This window comes from Meleagris gallopavo, chromosome 2, assembly GCF_000146605.3.
Source record: "Meleagris gallopavo isolate NT-WF06-2002-E0010 breed Aviagen turkey brand Nicholas breeding stock chromosome 2, Turkey_5.1, whole genome shotgun sequence".
In the NCBI taxonomy this organism is placed as follows: domain Eukaryota; kingdom Metazoa; phylum Chordata; class Aves; order Galliformes; family Phasianidae; genus Meleagris; species Meleagris gallopavo.
This window is the reverse complement of record NC_015012.2, coordinates 38,408,060-38,429,190: the sequence shown is the minus strand read 5'-3', so window position 1 is coordinate 38,429,190 and position 21,131 is coordinate 38,408,060. Positions and strand designations below refer to the sequence as shown.

General features: G+C 37.2%; 1 protein-coding gene across 3 annotated transcripts in view; it reads left to right on the top strand.

Moving 5' to 3' along the window:
- Nucleotides 1-21,131, top strand: part of DISC1 (DISC1 scaffold protein) — a 201,503-nt gene that overhangs the window by 144,945 nt on the left and 35,427 nt on the right. For all 3 annotated transcript variants that reach the window (XR_002111993.2, XM_031552422.1, XM_010707011.3), the window contains one exon: nucleotides 14,199-14,259. Coding sequence is in view for 2 of the 3 variants with exons in the window: in XM_031552422.1 (XP_031408282.1) it covers nucleotides 14,199-14,259 (61 nt within the window). In the remaining variant the exon portion in view is untranslated. The remainder of the gene's footprint in view (nucleotides 1-14,198; nucleotides 14,260-21,131) is intronic.

The following is a 21,131-nucleotide window of genomic DNA, read 5'->3' as shown; positions in this document are numbered from 1 at the left end:
TAAAAAAAAAAAAAAAATCAACATATTAATGTTTTTCAAACAATTGCAGCTATCCAGATACCACAGAACTTCCCCCAATAATACATTTTTTAGTAAGGATGCAATGGCAGAAATCAAATTTCAGCAGCTGTATCTTTTCTTTGCTAACATACTCCACTTTCCAGTGTTAGTAAAGCAGTACTTGTTCCCTGTTGCCGATTGCTGTATTGTACTGTGTTTGAAAATGTTCTGGGGAGGACCACAGAGAATGAAACTATTAAAAAATTTGCACTTCTCTGGGATCATTTCAAATGAATCATTATTAAGAAAGTCTGCCTCACAACTTCTTAGAATGTGAGTGTTTAATTGCTCTTACTCAGATGCATTTTCTTAGGGAACGGCTCCACTTTGAACAACCCCTTTCTTTTTGGATAATTTAGTCTTAAAATGATGAAAATTGGAATAATGCACAATTAGGAATAATAGTTACACCACTCTCTCATTAGGGGAGCAGTAGCAGACTGGCAGTCTCATGTGAAACAAAGAAAGCAAAAGGAGATTTTTCTCTTCAGTTTGTCCTGACCTTGAGTGGATATAACTTGAGGAAGTCTGACGCAAATTTCCATGCATTTGTGTCTGTATATGTCAAACAGAAAGTTCTAATTGATGTTTCTGTGGTGATATAGAAACGCAGAATTACAAGAAATCTTTTATTTCCATGGAATAAAATATTTAGCAGTTTCTCTGCCTCTTTAATAGATATAAAACATGTAGGAAGAAACGTTCCCCATCAACAACCCAATAGAAAACAAGAACAAATTGAAACAAAGAAAGAAAATACAAAATTTAGAGAATTCAAATTCAGTGGAGTAGTCCTGAAAAGGCAGAATTTTAATCACAGTGGCTCCTCCTGAATCTTGCAGTAAAATGTTACTTCCCTGCCTCTGCTTGCAGTCTAATCTTTCAAAGGCTAATCTGAGCTTTAATATGCTACTAAATAGGTAGATACAGCAAATAATCCATTGGTTTGTGTCACTCTATATGGTTTCAGAAGCGCTTATACTAAACACATTTTATTTTGTCAATCGCTCTATCTCATCTGTTTTTGCAGTTGAGTTTTCATGTAATAGTAGGGGTCTTATAGTGCTTGCTTTCTAAAATATGCCTTTTGTTAGTTTGTATTCTGCTAATGTATTCATTTTCTTTCAATTTATGTGTAGTTTCTCATCTTCCTTGTGTAACTGCAATCCATATAAAGCTTTTTTCTTTTTTTCCTAGCTGAGTCTTTCCCAGCCATTTGTAATTTACTAAAAACCTATTTCTGTTTTACACAGGTAGAGTGGAATCTGTTGTCTATTTATATGCTGTTCTCTGCCAAACAAACATGCCCAATATCTCATATAGGCAAATAATTTCATTCTTACAATTTCATCCACAAGGAAAATTCCAGCTATTTAGCTGGTAATGATTTAGGAACTGGAAGCATTTCACAAGGTTACTTGACTCAAACTTCCACATTTATTTTCCAGTATCTCTTTCTACCTCGTTCTGCATATATCCCAATCATTTCTTCCAGGGCTTGTCAGGAGCTTCAGTCTATTAGATAGATCCAAAGAGTTGTGTATGTGGTTAAAAGAAAAGCCTTATAAATATTAATGATGAAATCTTAGTCTGTGTCACAGCTATCGCCACCTCAGTGTATAAGGAATGACCATTCTTATGCACTAGACTATGAAAATTGTTATTGAATGATTTCTTTTGTGTAATCTGAAATTCCATTATTTAATTCAAGATTATATAATTTTTGAAGTTACCTAGCCACTACTTTAAGTACGTTTCTGCAGAGAGTAATGATTTATGATTATTATGGGTTAGTGTTTATAGAAGAAGCTGTTATTATAAGGCCATTGATTAGAGGAAAAAAAAAAGAAAAAAAAGACTAACCACAGGAATGAGTCTCTGATCATCTTTGGCTGAGTAGACATATAACTCATGCTGACTTGACAGCTTAGCAAGACTGACTTGAATTGAGTAGAAGGTTTGGACCAGTCAACTGATCTGACCAGTTAGTAACATCCTTTGGCCTCTTTTTTTTTTTTTTGGAACATCCCTTGGCTTCATCAGAATTATAGTCCTGAGATAGAACAACATTATTATATCCCTTCTCCTGGTGCTTCTTTTCCAGCAGTTTTGTTCAAAGATGCTGTTTGTTTGTGATCTGTGAAATTCATTAACTAAATTCATTGCAGAGTTATCTGCTTTTGTGAATGCTCATGTGCTGTTTACCCAAAAAGTAAGTAGTCTTACAGTATATTACTGGGATCGTACAACTTATTGTTACTGGAAACTCCCTGTCTCAACACTATAAAATTGTGACTTTTTGATTTGTGGCTGTGGGCTTAATTGTTCTGGGTAGTGATAGTATGCTTTCTGTGGTAGAAACTAAATAAGCTCTTCTTAGTAATTGAATTTTCATGTAAGAAATACATGCTATGTTGAACTCTCAGATCCTCAAAGTTTTCCTCATACTTACCTGTTCTTTTAATTTGGATGGGGAAGAAAGTGTCTCTATGGGACTGGAGGATTTTCATGTGAACTGCAAGTTAATTTTCCCCTGCTTTAGAATAGGTCAGCACTGCTTATCAGGCCTTGGGGTCACTGGCATCAGGCTGCACTTGTGTGAGCTGAGGCATTCTGGTCTCTCCCGGAGGCAAAACCAGCCTTCTTCTGAGAGGCTCTTAGCCAAGATAGGAGAGGATTTCCTAGAATTTTAATCACACCCTTTATGATTTCACCCAAACTAATGTGCTTTTGTGCAGTGCTAATTGACCTGATGTTCTGGTTTTAGATTCATGGTAGTAACCCTTGGAGCTAATTTACACAATGTGCTTTGAACTGAACGTGGTAATGCAAATATAATGTCCTATTAACAAACCATGAATGGCTCCTACTGGGATTTGTACAATGATTCTGAGCTCATTATTACTGTCATTCAATACTATGGATGAGTGGAAGAAAAATAATTAAACAAAACAGTACTTTAAATCCCAACAGGAATATAAAATCAACAAAGTTGAAAACACACAAGTCTTAACTTGTGTTTAATATATATACTTTGTGGAAAGGGAGAGGAAGCAGGGATATGTGTTAAACATTCAGTGTAAATGCCCAGCCTAATTGGATGGAAAAATTGATACTCAGTGAATCATTTATTCCCCCCAAATGATTCCACACTTCTCCAAATTTGAAACTGATAGTGTTACACGGAAAATGGGGTAAGAAGTATTTTCTTCTTATCCTCTTTTAAATGTAAGTCATCCTCCGAAAGTGTTGCTTGGGGATTTAGCTGTGTGACTTCTACTGCTATCACTGGAAGTTTCACAGCTAAAATGCACAATCACAGCTTTGAAAATGCCTTTTGCAATCTAACACTGTGGAAGCATTGCTGTGTGAGCATTTTTCATTTCCATGAGTTGGCCAGGTATGAGCAGCAAAAATATGTGACAAACCTTGACGTTCAGAAAACTGCTGCACATTCCTCAGCTTTCCATAAACATACAGGCTGATACAAGTCCACTTATATTAAACTATGGGTATTCAGGCCCAGCCTTATAAAATTCAAGTGAGAAAAAGGAGAAGAAGGAAGATCAAGGAAAAAAAAAAAAAGTAGACATTCATCTGACATTGGTCCATCAGTCAAGCAAAAGGGCAGCAGCTCAGTTGAGAAAATGTGCAGCATGAACTTGTCTCTGCTCAGACCTCAACTTAGTACCCTAGAAAGCGGGCTTTAACATGCCAGACCAGCTCACACCTGCAGAGCTTTCCCTTGGGCTCAATTCTCTAAGCAGTCACTTTTCAACATGATCTTTGTCTTATGACTTTTTCTTACTTGACTCCATGCACTTCTCTTTCTGACAAGCAGACTCGTAATACTGCTGTTGCTAAGGATTTCCGGATGTCCTGAAGATTATAAGCTTGACTTCACCAGAGTTTGACTTCTAGTTCATCTTTTCAAAACTTCTCAAAAACTTAAATCATTCCAGATGATACTGGAAAGATAATTTGAGTCATAAAGATTAAACTGATAAATATTTGCATTCATACTTAAAGAACATTTTATATTAGAAGATGTTAAATTAAGCTAGAGTAGGAAGAGTATACATCAGCCATCAGGAATTTAATTCAAAAACCAACAGAATGACCAGCAAAGTGTCCTCCAACTGCAGACTTTGAAGTCTTTGTTAGAAGTTTTCTTTTCTGGTAGTAAATTAAGCTCTGCAAATTTAGTATTGGGAGCAAAGCCAGAAGTAAAATTCCCTGTGGTACTAAATGATTTACAGCCTGAGGGAAAAAGGAATTTGAAAGGCAGAGGAAGAATGAAAAAGGAAGAAGAGAAGAGAAAATAGGACACACAACCACATAGACTTAGGAGTCAAGGAGGAAAACATCTGGAGAAACATGGCAGGCAAAATGTATAGAAATTAAAATCATAGAGACCATTCAAGAGAAAGGGCCAACTCCACCAGAAACGATTATTGTCAATAGGGACGAAAAAGAAAAAAAGACTGCATTAAAGCATTGTGCTGCTTTGAAGAACCAATCTATCTATCCTACTTACAGTATAGCCAGGCTGAGACGATGCATGAAGGGCAAGGGCTTGAATGCCTTTCTTTTATGGACATTACTCAAGCAGAGGTCTTATAGTTTAATTCAAGTAAAATATTTTCTGTTGATGCTGAAACTGTCAGTTTCAATTGAGAAAGACATTTTGAACTTGTAATAGGGCTGCTTTTTCTATCATCTCTCAATGTAAAGTATGAATTAAGTCTCTTCTTTAGCCAAAAAGATTATCAGGAAGCTTAAGCATTTCATGGTTTGTCTGGATAACGTGCAAATTTATCTCTGGCTCTGGTGACAGAAGAAGGTATCAAGGAAAAAATAAAATAAAATACAGAGTAACATGGGTGGAATTATCTAGTAAAGTGCAGTGTGGAAGGTTTTTTTCTTCCACTGGAATATTATTGGAATCTTGCTTACTGTGCAATTGAAATGTACTTCATCACCTTATGGGAAAATGCTCCATGGATGCCACCTTAATTTAGAGATATTAAAGATGTCTTTTTCAATATCTCCAGCAAATTAAAATTCTGTGCTAGAAAGTAAGGAAGCTAATAATGATTTTATATTCAAAGTGTTATTTTTAAGTCAGCCGATTAAATCAATAATCGTGTCTTGAAAGCAGTTCAGAAAATACCTCTCAACTCAACAGCATGCATTTGTATCTGTGCATCTGCCCTTTCGGTGTTCAGGGTTAATAAGGGTGTTTAGTGTGTATACATTCTTGTAGCTACATCTGTTTCGTTCAACTGCTGGAATTTTTCCAAATCTTTTAAATCTCTGCTCCAGCTTTAAAGGTTAATAGGTGAAAGTCTTTTAAGAGGTGACTGCATGTTCATGGTCAAAAGCATCATGTTTACTAGATACGTCAAGTATAGCTAAATATTACTGATGAGCTTCATGAAGTTTGTGAGCAATTTGAATAATGCTAGGAGGAAGAGGTCAAAATGAAGTTTATTAGGGATTAAGAAATGCAGTATGCTTAGGTTGTGTGCTTCAGTTCTCCTGCCTGGAGTGACTGCAGAACAAGGTCTGCTCAGCAGCTCTGTGTTTTTCAGTTATTTTTTTCTAGAAGCCCTGTAATTGCAGTGCAGCAAACATTCCTGATACAGCCAACAGTGGCCAGGAGATTTACAAAGGGTTTCTGAAAATTTCGGTGTACATGCCTTCCCTACCTTGCTCTTCACTGCCAGCTATTTAAAAAAGAAAGTAACTTTTCCACAGGTGTTCTGTAGTCTGAAGACCTGTTCTTGGAGCTTCTTGGATAAAACTCTAGTGCAAAAATGCAAGTTTATGCTATCCGCTGTTAGCGCTTTAAAGTATTGGTGTAGGAAGTCACTGCTTTATTTGATGTCATTTCAACATTGTTAAAAATAGTTTGCAATGCTGAATATTCCTCTTTTGCATAGCTACAGCAATTTGTACTAGTTCTAACCTTCACAAGACACCTTTAAGCTCTACTTTCCTTTCTTTAAAATAATCCAAAGGACTGATGTTTTAGCAACCATTTGTTCAACGGGGGTGAAGATGTGTCGTTTTCCATTCTCAGTGGTAACATTAGTCTTTTTTTTAAAGACTCTTTTTTTTTTTTTCTTGTTGCTTTTCAAAGCACTTACATCTATACTCATCTCTCCCTTTCAACTTTTTCAGGAGCTGGAGTCCATGGCAGCATTTGGAAGCAAATTTTAAAAAAAAATCTTTTTTTCTGCTCTGTTTTGTTGTGTTTTCAGCATTAAATTATTATATTTGTTGCAGTATAAAATATGTTTTATCTTCTAGATGAAGACTGTCTCTGTGTAGGTGCCAGGATTCTCACTGGATTGTATAGTTTGACTAGCCAAAAGTTTGAGCTGTAGAAAAGATAATAATAGTACTATCAGGAGAGTTTACAGAGTCCTTTCGTTTTGAAAGATTTTCTGGAAGGGCTAGAAAGGGTCAAGAAATCTTTCTGTTTCTTTTATGACCTTGAATTAAAAAGCCAAAGTGGTTTATTCATTTAATATAAATTTTGTTGTAACTCTAGAACTGAAATATTATGTGTAGTACTGAATACTGGAAAGTTCAGTGAAACAGCTACTGTAAAAAGAACTTAAACCAAGTACTATTTTAAGTAGCTACAAGGCTACTTAGGAGACTTGACATTGTTTAACTGTTGAGATGACGTAAGTCTGATCATCTACCAGATCATCCCTATTAACAATTAGAGATACAGCTGAGACAAAAATTAAATTGAGATTTCTTGTAGTTTGTCTTCTCAGTCAAAAATAATTTTGACTTCTTCCTTCTTTTCATGATTTAGGTATTAGGTTTTGTCAGTTACTGGCATTGAGCTTAGCCACTGAATATAGCCTAATTTTTCTCTTTTGTTTGTCTTGGATGGCTATATAAATGGCTTGTTCAGGGACTTTTTGTTTTATACAACTGTGATAAAATAAATCTTACTTTCAGGAAAAACTTGTGGCAGTTCAAGTAACAAGTTTGAACTCTTTCGGTGCCTATGCACATGTCGAGTCTGGCTGCCTTGTTAGCTTGTGTAAATAGTTTCCAGATGATCTTTTGTGATGGCTGACAATCCACAGAGATCAAACTGGATGCATGGATCTCCTTGATGCTCAGGCTCTGCTTTGCAAGAAGAAGTGAGAAAAATGTTTTTTTTTTGGGTGGTGTTTGAACAGATGGTTGGCAGAGGAATGAAACTAGATAAGAGAGAGACAAAAAAAAAAAAAGCTCTCCTTTCCCATTTTCCTCTTCATTTCTCCCCCATTGCTTAGTGAAGAATGGAAGGGAAAAATAGGAATGGAAAGCAAAGGGAAACTTTCTACATGGCTTTTGGGAAGATGCTTTCAACCTTAAGGCATGTTGATAAATGATTGTATAGTGGCTTGGGTGACTGCAGAGAAGCTATCAAAACAGGTGTTTGTGTGATGGTTTGGAAGAGTAAAACACAAACCTCATCTTGTCTGTAGGAGACTTGAAGAGTCTCAGTTACCTGAGGCAGAGGTTTGAGGCAGAGATCTCCAGCATACTTCCAAAATGGCACCGTATGGTCACACCGTAGCTGAAAAATGCACACAGTTTCACATCTCAGCTGATTTTGAATAATGTAAAATCTTATCTGTAATAGAGAAAGCATTTCTGGGTGATGTTGGCTTCTTTATGTCAGAATTACAAAAAAGAGAGATATCCAGATGTGGAGTTCTGTTCAGGTTTCCCAGAAGTAAGAATGTTGCCATCCAGTGCCAAGTATATGGAGAGGTAGGAATGATTTTCTTCACATTTTTGGCTTGTCTATTCTACCTTTGGTGCTCCCCAGATGCAGTATTTGTAAGCTTTTGAGTTGCATGTGGAAAAGTAACCAAACCTGTGATTAAGTGTCTGTGCCTGGCTTGTGATTACCTGAGAGCTGGTACGGGCAAAAGGTCTTGCTTGGAAGGCCTGGGGGCTGGGTGAGTGGGTGGTCTTGTGCTAAATGCTCAATGACCCAGGGCCTTACCCTCCTTCCCAATGCTTTTTATAGCCTCTTAAAGTATCAGGGTGTTTGTTCTGTAATTTCAGTGCTGTGTTACTGCTGATTCAATATTTCACCTACAGCCCCTTTAATGGAGAGGCAGCAAGCTTCACTTGATATTGAATACTAAAAAATTTATTTGAATTTCAGCTGTTTTTTTTTAACAGTAGATTATTTTCTGAAAGCATTTAGAAAGTAACTTGTCTTTTCCCTACTGCTTTCTCCCACATGTATATCACAGGAGGAACCACTGTGTCTGAGTCACTAGATTTTACAGAAATCTGAAAGAAACACAGCATCCAGATGATGCTGTGGTAATTCCCTTCAATTTAGGCAATTTAATCATCACAGAACTTGAAGAGTCAACTGTCTCTTTCGATGAAAAGTACCACATACAATGCAGAAGGTTCAGAAGGTAAATTCTAGGAATGTCTGCTTTTCAAATGTGCCTTTTTATGCAGGGCAGCTCTGCCCACCTCTTTTTGGCTCTGCAAACCATTTATGCCTTGCCCAGAAAGAAATGTAAGTTGTTATAGGCGGAGTTGCTAGCATCTCCTGTCATTTCTCTTTATAAGATCTGGTTTTCTGGTTTTATTTTTTTGTCAAAATTCCATTCATGGTAAGATTTTCTGTGTTGTATATCTGAACTGATGTCCAGCCTGAGGGCAGAATGTGGCCTCCTTGCTCAAGTCAGTCATTTCTATACACCATCTATGTTTAGCTGTATTTTTTCACATCAAAATCAGGTATCACTTGACTTACTGTAGGCTCAAAGTAATTAATTTTGCACCAAGACCTACAAATTAAGTTGAAAGATAAATAAGATGGGAGTCTTGTATTCAGAGGGATGAGCAGATGGAGCTGGTACTTGGCATTTCTGGGGTCTCCTAAAGTGAGAAGGCTGGCTGTCTTGGGTACTGCAATGTCCACCTATTTCAGACATGTCTAGAGTTTAGACCGTACTCTTCTTCCTGTTCAGGATGTACCCAAATATTTGAGTGAAAGTTAGACCTACAGTATCAGTAAACTCACAGGAAACTTTCTAATGAAGAGGAATTGTGTTGTAAGACAGCAGTGCTCAAGCTGGATCCTCTAACTGGTGATTTGTAAAAATCAGAAGCGTTACCTTATTGTATCAGAGCAGTTGACCACCTAGTGCTTGGAAAGGCACCTGGAAATAGTGTTGGAAACTTCCATATGGTCAAGATGCAACATACTTTATCCACCATAGTTTTGAAAGCAGCAGAGTGGCATTTCGCAATAGATCCTGAAAAGCACCATCATCTTATGGGATGAGATTATTATAATAATCAACATTACTGAGTTACCTATCAGTTGCTTCAGTCTCTCATCCGTGCAGAGGGGTGGAGAATGTCTGGTAGTTCACACAACTCAGTCCCAGCAGAAGAACTGCGTTTGAACAACCCACTAGTGTCATCTAACTGCAAAGTACAGCTTTGCATTTGTGTGGCAAGATATTCTCCAGGCCAAGTGCTTTCAGAGGGAGTAAAAAACCTTGTGGTTGTGTTATGGAATCTCCTATTAGGTAGATATTCAACTCTGTCAGTCTTGGGTTATGTCTTTACATGTGAGGCTGTGATACTGTAGCTGTTCAATACTGTTTTTTATCATAACAATTCACCTTTGTGTAGTCTTCTTATTCATGTAATAGCAGACCATTTAGACTCCTATTTTTTGTTCGACTCATCTCCAGTGACAATAATTTCCCTAGGCTAATTTTGTTCTGTTCTGTAATGATATTTAAAGGATTAACAGATTCCTTGGCACAAAATATATTCACTGGAAGAGACAGGTAGTAACAACATTTCTCAGTAGTTACTTCGTTCCTGAAAAAATAATCAGTGAACCAGAATAGTTGATTGAGTTAACTCAGAATGTTGGACTTTTTGGAGTATTTACATGTCTTTATTTGAACCACCTATTTTTCTCTCTTTAAACCTGGCCTTTTTTGTTCTTTCTTAGGGATTTTCCTCTGCCTGTCTGCAAGTTGCGAAATTCCTTGCTATTCTGTAATCCAAAATCTTGTTACTGTGGCTTGATAAATCATCTTGACATGTATGTGAGCAGCTGACATGTCTTCTCTGAAGTTTGACTGGCTTTTCAAGTTAACCTTTAAATATACTGAAGCTTTTCTGCAGTTTTTCAGACTGCAGCTTCACAAATGAATACAGCACATCTTCCACTACAGGAGAGATAAGATGTTTTCAGCTGATCATGTTCTGCTTTTGCATTTCTCTTAGCGTTAGTAATCACTTTATAGGTTTCAAAAATAGAATAGTGACGGGACAAGAAATGTCAACCTTGTTTGCACCTAGTTCTTCCTTCAGTGTTTATGGCAGCTGGATCAATGTGTGTCCTTACAGATACTTGTATTTTTTATATCATTCTAAATAACCAAATCTTATTCTACTTCCTTAAGTTGAGCAAAAGTTTCACTGATGTCAGTGAGAGTTTTGTTTTGTTTCACTAACTGAGTACTTGAAAAAGAAGGTTACACATCAGAAAAGGAGAGGTTAGTTGAATTGTTTTTGGGCTTGCTGCACAGGCAGGCAATGAGTGGCACTTTTTTTCATGTTTGGTCTGTGTCTGCTAGCAGCCATTGCAGCTCTTCCAGCAAGCCAAAATGTGTCACCATTCACCAACCAGAAGATAAAAATGAACAAGAAAAAAGCCCTGATAATATAGAAGGCAAAAATTGAACTTGGGATTTTCACCCTGAAACTCAAGCTATGGATCACTAGTATGGTGAAAGGCTTAAGACCTACAGAAGACAGTGCAAAATGGCTGTGATGTTGAGGAAGCTACTTTGGTTTTAAGGACCTGCTCCTCTGAATTTCTGAGCATTCACATCTGGAATTTCCACTGGGTTCCAGGTGTACCAAGTTAAATTATTTTTTGAAAATATTAATTATAGAATGCAAAGCACATGTCATTGTCCCTGAAAACACAGTTAGTGAGAGCGAAGGCTGAGGATAAAAATAATAAAGCTTTACATGGAAGCTACAAATCATAGTTGTAATTAAGAACTGTAACATTACCCCAGTGGAGGTGCTCTCAGATGAGAAACCACATGCAATATTTTGAAGTAATGCTGTGTATGTTAATTATTGAAAGATATTTATGCAGCTTTTAAAATGGTACATTTATACTCTGTGGCAACTAAAAGACCACCACAGGAGCTTGCTGCTCCCCTCAGCTGCATCTGACCAGGACTGACTCCAAGACTGGACTTTGCTGCTGTAGGCCGGAAGAAACATAAATATAATAAGAGAAAGAAAAGCTGAATTCACTTTTCTTCAATTAAGGCTTCACCAGAAAAGTCTATTTTTAATCTTAGCAAATACCCTAGTGTCTCATCTTCCCATAGGTATTTATACATTTTTATTTTAATAACTCCACTTAAGGCCAATGTGAGCTAACTATAAATCTCTAGAGAACTCATGAAAAAAGCACTCCCATTCATTTAAATATAAAAATAAACCATTTGGCATGTTTATGCAGAAAGGAGTCTCATAAATTATTATTACTTTTTTTTTGGTCTGTCATCGAGTACTCTCCTAGCTAGATTTAAGGCACGCACGGCTTCCAGCTTGAAGTTTTTGTGCTTTGAAGCAGTGGTGAATAAAGATTCATTAAACTAGAACAAAAAAAAGCTGCTAATTTGTTGATTGTCTTCTATTACAAATAGACGATCTAAAAAAGCTGAAAGAATTTGTGTATTTCTTTCAGTCCAGCCTGCAATTTGTTAAGATGGAAGTAACCCCCATAGAATTTTTAAGCAGTATTTTCCTTCAAGCAAAATCTCCAGGTCACAGCTTTTTCAATTACATGCACAAGAGGCAAGGAGACAAAGCTAGCCTGGGTGGCTTTCTCTTTTAGCAGCAAAGTTTGCATTTCTTTTAATGTAGTTAAAACATTTGACAGCACAGAGTGCAGTTTAGTGATGTGAGGTGATTTCCAAATGAGTGTTAGCTTTTAACTGACCTACTTTTGACTACTGGTATATTCTTGTCCATTACTTTTTGTCATTGAATAATGCTGATATATTAAGCTGTGTGCTTCAAGGGCATTGTAAAATTGCATGTAGGGGCAGGACTGAGCTGTGAAAGTGCAAATTACTCTATCAGATCATACCCAATTAAAAAGTGACGAGCACAGTAGGAGATGTTGAAAGCAAGGTTTATCTTTCATGTATTGTAAGAAGTCACTATATCGGTTAGAAACAAAGTGAGTGTGAAAAAGATTCTCCACCTCATCTCATTCCTCTCCAAAATTAATAATATTTGCTGACTTTATTATGGGAATGAATAAGCCCCTGAGTTGTAACAGCTCGTGTTCAAGGATATTGTGACAATGGCAAGAGAATGGGAAGTACAGCAGCAATGTACCTCCAAGCTATCTGTTATCAAAGTGTATGCTGAACCACAGGTCAACACATTGCCAATTGTCAGAGAGTTTTGAAAAGCTGCTTGTAGTTTATATAAAACTGTACCATGTCATTAAAAGAAGACTTGCAGGCTTTCTGCATTTCCACAGGAAGCACAGGAATAAAAGAACGATAATGAAAGCAGGAACTTTTAGTGAGCTCTGTACTTATTATAAAACTGCTACAAGATTAGGAAACTTGTATAGTTTCCAGTGCCGTTGTGAAAATCCTTGTGTAACCTTTTGCTTAACATTCATCAGCACTTTTCTAATGGTGAGATGGACCTGTGAATGTAGCAATTAATGCAGTTGTCTATATACAACATAATCTTCCGTAATCCTGCTGGCTTAAGGTGTTGTGCTGCCAAACCCCTTCTGACAGTGGTATCATGGATAAAATTGTGATGCTTTCATAGAGAATTAGTGTGTGTATATACATATATATATATGAATCTGACATCCTTTCTCAAAGGCATCAACTTTGTAAAATGTGCCCCATGCTTGCCATCAGAATGCAGGTTGCTTCAGTGATGCATGACTTCTGTCGGACCAGATGAACACCTTCTGAAGACAATCTATGTCACATATAGCCTAATGTTTGCTGCTAATGATATTGTCTGAGTAGTTTTATTGAACTCCTGTGTGTGCACACATGCAACTTCAGAACAGCTGATCTGGTTAACTTTGTGTCAGTCTTTAGTGTGTGAATCTTTATGTTGTGAGGGGAAAATAATAGGGGAAGAAGTGAAAAATATGTGGGGCACTGGAGGCACTGAATTGTAGAGATGTGGAAGAGGAGGTGAATAGTTAAATTCATAGTGCCTAATCCAAGCAGCAAGTTTTATCTGTAGAAACAGTGATGGTCTATAGAACGTATCTTCACTTAAAAGGGATGTGTGCAGTGAGCTAAGAGTTTCAAAATGACCAACCAATTAACAGTCCTACTAGGCTGTTAGGGAAATAAAATAGAAAGAAAATAATGTAATGATACACTGAAAGCTTCCATTTTTCTGGAGGAGATTTACCTTTTAATACTAAACATGGAGTACCAAGGATCATACAAGCAATAGCTTTGCTATTTTTTGTTACATTGAGCAGGAAGTTTGCTGGAGTTTGTTCCATGTGAAGAAGTTCTAGAGACTCATGTGAAGCTGATACCTAGGTTCTAAGTTGGTTGGTTGGTTTTTAAGTCATTAAAAGCTTCACTGGAAACTCTGTCCATGCCGCAGTGTTTCAGTTCTGTCAGAAAAAATGGATACACTTTTCATAAGACTTTAAGGGACTCTTGTTTGGGAAATCTTTTGCCTGTGTCTGCTGTTGGTGAAGAGGAAGAGATAGCTGTATTATGTGTTTTTTGTTTTGCTTTGTCTAGAGTGAACTTCTACAGTATGTGTCTTTGTTACTCTCACCATTTTTCTGGTGCAAACATGGTTAAATTCAGTGATGCACTAATCAGTAGATATATTAATTTAGTACACATACAGTAGACTTTCAGGAAAAAGGGGGAATGCAATGTAATGTGAATGTGGAAATGATTAATGGAATTTATGAGTAAGAGATCAGATGATATAAAACAAAATGAAAACAAAAAAAGAAAGAAACACTGAACAGTTGTAACATTATCTAACTTTTGAATTTTATCTTGTAGCGACCAGCATAAAGGAAAATGCTGAAAAGTACATGGAGTTGCTGGAAGACAAACTACATAGGTAAGGAAGATATCATGGAAACCTTGAAAAATTAAAAATGATTCTTAAAGCAGCATTGATAAGCATAAATATTATAAGAATGCTTTTGAACTTGTGTGAGAATAATACCAGAATAGTTTGAAGTTGGAAATCCCATAAACATCATTGCTGTGACCTCTGTTCCTGGCCATGTTCAACAGCTTTGCTAGCAGCCTGTCAATGAATACAGGTGAAAGAAAGAATTGCTGGGGTTGGATCTTCCAGTGCACAAGATTGCTCTTGAACAGAGCTGGTAGGGCCAGAGACAAGAGAGCACACCTGTGGTTGGTGCACGCCTCATCACCGAGCTCAGCTCAGCTTTCGGGTGCTGTATCTGTGGTGTGAACTGTTGAACATCCAAAAGTTGTGGAGCTCTGGGGCTGCTGCAGCTGGTTAGAAAGACACTGCTGTGTTCCTTTGCAAAACCCAACACTGAGCAGAGCCAAGGAAATCTTTACTTCGGTCCTGAGTGCCCTTAAAAAGTAATGACCATCTATATAACAGTTTTGAGTGAATGCTATTTTGAGGGTTTGGAAAGCAATAGAAACCAAAACAACAATGGAGATATTTTGGGAACTGAATCCTAATGCAGAATACATGTATTTCTTCTTGCTGTGTGAAGAGGGCTCTAGATTACCCTCAAGTTTTAGGCTGCTTCTTGAAGGATTAGGCAATTGTTAGCAATTGTTACATTGTTGTGATAGAAAAGTGGACTTTTTCTTCCCCACATATTTTTATTAGAAAAAGCTTTCATAGGCTGTAGTTGGAGTTTTTGACTAAATGAAAGTGCAATTCCCAGATTAACTCTACTTCTCTTTCTATTTCTGAGTAGGTATAATTAATAATCTAGTTGCACTCATCATTTGTGTTTGTTGTTGCATTGGTAGAGATGGTTCTAAATTTTTTTATTTGCTCACTCATACTGTGGAGTAGAGGGCACTTATTTGAGTAACTCTCATGCTTAGAGGTAATTCAGAATGGAGTGAAAAATGATGGAAGCAGACTTCAAAGATCTAACTGTCTGTGTATTGCCTGTCCCCCCTGGCTTTAATACTTCATAACCAATTTCAGAACTGTGTCTGATTTCAATGTAGCTGAAGAGGCTTCATATCCATAACTGTAAGACAAGTTTTCCTGTAGATTAATTAAAAAACCAAACAACAACAATAAAACAATAAACAAACAAAACAACAACAAAAGAACACTAATAAACAAATACCTTGCTCTTAATTAAAAGTTAGAATATAAGGTATAGTAACACATATTGATGCTTCTAAGCTGTAAGGACTTAACTGATAAACAGGCTTTTAGGCTTTTGTATACAAAGGTTGCCTTCCTTCATACTATATAAGCCTAGCCCTATTTCAGTCTTGGTTTTCTAGTACAATGAAGCTACAGGTTTCAAAATGTTGGGATTAAGAGTTGAGTGTCCTTCCCAGCCTTTACTGAGGATGTAAATGCATGAAGTCCAAGTGCTATGTGCGTAGTACTTCAGCTGTACCAGTAGGTTTACCATCCATTTCAGAGTTCATTATAAGTATTTCTGACGCAGTTGGCTACCTGGATGTTCCAGCTATACAGACTGTTGCAGAGGTGCCAAACATCTGAAATTTCCCTTCCTGCCTGTAATAATAGTAAATCCAATGGTGTTGACTAAGACTCAGGTGGAGGAAATTCAGTCATGAACCACTAACAGTTTTTCAGTATGTAAATAAGATACTGGAGATATTAGAGGTCTTTTCCTAACTCGATTCTATGATAAATGTATAAATAATGTGAGTTAGGATAATGAGACTGTATTCAATGAAGATGTTTCTATGGATATGTTAAGTGTACGACAACTTTAACTCATCACTCGAGGGGCTTAGAAGAGATTTTAAAGATGCTTGCTATACCTGTTTAATCTAGTTCAATGGAAGTCAGATGATCATCTTTACGTAGGATCCTTGCTCCTCCACAGAAATTGTATTTCTTCATCTCACCTCTTTCCATTCCAAGTGAAAACTCTGCTGCAGCCTTTGCGTCATTACCACCATGACTAAAGTCAGGTTCTATAACTACCCAGTTTGGCCATGAGTAAGCTTAAGTCAAGTGCTTGTTTGTAAATGATTGAGGGTCATAAACTGAGCATAGGAAAGAGTGATCTACAGCCATAAGAACAAAAGATTAGGATTGGAATTTCATGACTACATGCTCTCTCTTAAATCAGTACTTAAGCACTTAATGAAAGTGGCCAGCTTTTGCAAAATGTACAGAGTACTAATAAAGACCTTTGAGATCAGTGAAGACTGAGACTGCCAGTCATACATTTTTTAGGTCCTTAGATGTTGGAATCCAAGTTTAGACTTAGCTCTCACAGATATTCATCTACTTTTGAAGATATCCACCAAATCACCTCTTTTTTAAATGGGTAAGAAACCTCTAATCTATATTTCTGCAGGAAAAGTCATCAGCTGAGTTATTTGCTAGCTTATATAGCGTGGTGAAAGTCAAGTGATGTGACCAGTTGTATAGCTGTCACATTTTACATACACCCTGTATCTCATTAAACCTCTGTCCTCTAGCAAAGTCTATTTTCTTCTGTCATAGCGGAAGGGGGCGAGAATCCATGTTCATGGCAAGGTTGATCTTTGTGTGATTTATGTTTGATAGCTGGAGAACACCAAACAAACTTGTGGAAGAATGCAGAATTTAAAAAACAGCTATCTTACAGACCATTCCCCTTACAGAAGCTAGCAAAAGTTCCATGGAAAATCCAGTTATCTTATGAAGTGCTGTGTAAAAACAGGAATTCAGTTACGTCACCAAAGCATACTGCAAAAGCTAAGTCTTATCTTTGGAGATTCTGCTGATGTTTTTGCAGTAGTAGAGAAAAATAAGTAAGCTGCTTTACTAAATATATACACTCACACATAGGTCGCTCTGAAATAATGCCTCACATCATGGCAACAAAATGTAATGGAATGTATTGACAATAAAGTTCTACCTCTACTGCCATACCACCAACATCCACTTTAATGTTGTGGATCTACATCATAAAATATGAGACATTACTTTCAGAGCATCCTTGTAGGGCTTTTATATCGAAGAAAATTAAATATTATTAGTAGCAGAAAAATCAGCTCCGTGAGATATAGTACTAGATAAGTGCTTTATTTTTCAAGAGTACATCTGTTATATATTTGTAGAAACACATTTGGAATTAATTATCCTTTGTGAAACTTATTAGAAATTGATAACCTGTGAAATTTGCACTCTGGAGTGGATAGAGGAAATGCAGCAGAATTGTTGTGTACCTTTTTTTGTATGGCTCAACTCATATTTACCTTAAGAATCCTTTTTTTCTCTTTTTTTCATATGCTAAATATTTCTTGGGTGGCATTGCATGTGAACAGAAAAGTTATGCCTAAACCGTAGCCTAAATAATTAATGACAGGCATGCAATGTGATGAAGGGAAAAATGCATTTGGGTAGGGGAAGTGGCAGAGAAAAATCCATTTTTAAGGGAGATGAGGCAGAGAACAAATGAAACATTGGGAAAAACGAAAGACCTGGGGACCATCATTTATCCCTATGCAGAATGCAAGAGCAAGACCTGCCATAGCAAATTGAACCCTGAGGCAGCAGAAACCCCAGAAGGATCTGGCTTCATCACTAATTAAATCATTAGACTTTTAAACATTTCAGCAGTGAATTTCTGCAGTGAGGTGAGGTCGCTATGTCCAACTGGAGCTCTTCAGTCTCCTGCACTCAAGAGCTCTGTCTGAAGACTGACACCATGCTTTTGAATAGTGGTATCCAAGCCTGCAAGTCTAAGCTTGCAAATGTTTTAATCACAAAACCCCTCTGTGGCAGCCTACAGCCTCTTATGTACTGTGAGGGAAAGATTTCAGCTTGGGCTGTTGGTGTTCTGTGTATCCTGGTGCAGAAAGCCAGCCCTCTGCTTGAGGAGAGTTGCCACTCTAATGCTGTTCTCTGGCTTTGTAATGCTTCTCCTCACATGCTCAGCAGCACAGGCTTGCTTGGGAATGCCAGATGGCCTACGGTCATTTTGTGTAACCCCTGACCTGCCTCTGTTGAACTGAGGGGCTGTTCAGCTGGTGGCAGCATCTTAGCAGAGCGTGAATATGGCTGAAATACCATCTCTGCCCTCTCTAAGACTGCATGTTACATATACTGCTTTCAAGGGAATCCACAACTCCATCCATCCTGTATAATCATCAGATCTTATTTTGCTTACCCACAGTTCTGCTGCAGCAGTGTTAAACACAGGTTATGCAAAATACTGGATACTTCCAGAGACTCATTTAGTCCCTTTCTTCTTCCCAGCTGGTCTAAGTCACACACAGCTGTGAGAACATTAGTTCCGAAATGGTGAGCAACAGACGCTGTATATGCTGTGGTGCATTCCTTTGTATCTCATGGGCCACATGGTGATGGCTTCCAAATCCCTTATCGTAACTGCCTCAGGCTGGAAACAATTTTTTGTACCAGCTGATGTAAAGATGACATTTCTTGAGCTGAGGGAATTTAATGTGATTGTACTCGTCTCCAGGCCTCAAAAGATTATTCTGTGACTTCCATTCATCACATAAACGTGGGTTTTTAATTCCTAGATAGAAATCATGAAATTATTTTGGGGGAATAATGTTTTTCAGGAATAACTGGTGACAATTACACAAAGGTGTTTTATTGAGCTATTTTATCTTATTCTGCAAGTATAGGGAAATGAATAGATATGCCTTTGAGTAAGATGTAGTACTGCAATGCCTGTGCTTTGCCATTACTGATTGTTAATGATACAGCACCTTGTTACTTTTCAAATGTATGTAAAACCTTTTGTCTTTAATTGATTCTCTTTTGCTATTTGTCTTCCTTTATTTTCTCTTTGGCAGTGGCTGTTCTCATTTTAATGGTGGCTTTTTTCAGCTCAGGGGGTGCGCAGTGTGGGAAATGCAGTGAAGTCCTGCTCCACTGTAATATTTGCTCATTTGCACTTGTTCAGTGAGGGGTGAAGGGGATTGTGTGTGTTTAGCACAACTTGCATTCCTGCAATGGAAATTTGTGGTTTTTCTGTGCAAGTGATATTTTTATGTAATGCGTTTGAATATGTCATCTTCCTTAAGCTTCCTCCTTTTAGGCAAGACCTCCAGAGTCCCAAGGGGGCCATAACATAACATACAGGTCAACACTAATTGCTAACCCATCACTTCCCAGTTTACTTAAAAATGAATGCTTTTATAACAGCCATTCTCTTCCTCTATTACTCATCATGTTAGTTTACATACGATGTGTCTCAGGTCTCCTTTGTAAGGTACTAATGTTCAGAAATGTTTTTGGGAGCAGAGCTGAGTACGAACACTCTCAAAGTACACTAAGGGGACAGTATTTCTTGTGGCTGATGGTCTTAAAGCTCAGTACACGTGGAAAAGACTGTGTCCTTTGGATGGATAGCTCTGTCATCTGGTTACAACATTCTGCACTGTTCTTGTCTGTATGGACTATAAATTAATATGACATTGAATATATGAAGTTAGTTACCCAAAATGAGTTGTTTGCCCATGACTTTAAGCTGTTACTTGAGAGATCCTTCTCTACCTGAAGAAGTGCTTGTGCATTTAAGTGCAATCACCTGTGCCTTTGTAACAAAGGAATGTCACACTAGGTATTCTCTGTGATTATCTGGAATGCTGAAAATTTGGAACGTTGTTAGAAGTTGATGGCACTGAATGGTAAACAAGTTATCAGATAGGCTTGTAAAACTGAAAGAAAATTGCGCTCTTCTGTGACATCTGAAGGCATTCGGCCTCAAATGTGTTTTTATGTTCTTTAGAGTAAAAGTCTCTCTTTAACATATTGTATAGTTTTATCATACTGATGGGTTCTCATAAAGCCCTCAATCATCAGCGAAACACCTATCTGGGTTCAGGAATGTTTAAAAAATTCTGAGGTGTTGCCAAACCCACATGGGGATGATTGAATATGTTTCTTTGGAGAATCAGTTCTCCTTGTTCTGAATAATACATTCTTTGTTTTACATTATTTTTCAGTTTACATGAGAGGCACTGTCACGAATTCAGGATTATTGTTTCTTAAAGGCTTATGTTGTCCTAATATTCTTTTCCAGCCTGAAAGAAACAACTTATGTCTTTGCACTCGCTTGCTGTGGAAAGGTTATGATATCATGAATTGGAGGATTGTATCTTCAGCTGTATAGCTGGTAACAAGAACTTGGGATCAAATAAACAAAAATAGCATTTTGAATAGATTTCTGTAGGGATGGGAGAAATTAGCAAAATCAGTATGTGTATGCAGAGTTGCTCCCACTCGATATTCAGAAACAATATTCAAGCTGTTTGATTATCCCACTGATCTTTTGTGTTGGTACAATTCTTGTGAGTGAAAATTCACTAACCCAAAATATCCATGAATAAAAGGAGCTGTGAATAATGAAAAGCAAACTGCTAAATGTGCTAGCCAATAAATTACAGGTAATATTTCTTGCTGTACAAGCTCAGGTTTATTTAGGGTATCTTAAATAGCTATGAAAATTTAGTTTACATGATAGTGAGTCCATTTAATGAATAAGTCTTAAGTAGCCTTTCTTTTTTTTTTTTCCACCCCTATTTTAGATGTTTGTGTGCCTTCTTGTTTGCAATTCTTGAAGTTAGTGTTCCTGGAGAGAGGGCTTTCTGATTATCCTCATCTCCATTTTGATTTATCTCTCACTCTTTCTTCTACTCATCTCATTTCCATTTTTTAAATTGTATTTTATTCCTACTTTCTTCATTTTGTTTCCAGCTATATTTCTGGATATTTTGTGTATCTTCTCTCTGTATGTCACCAAGGACAAA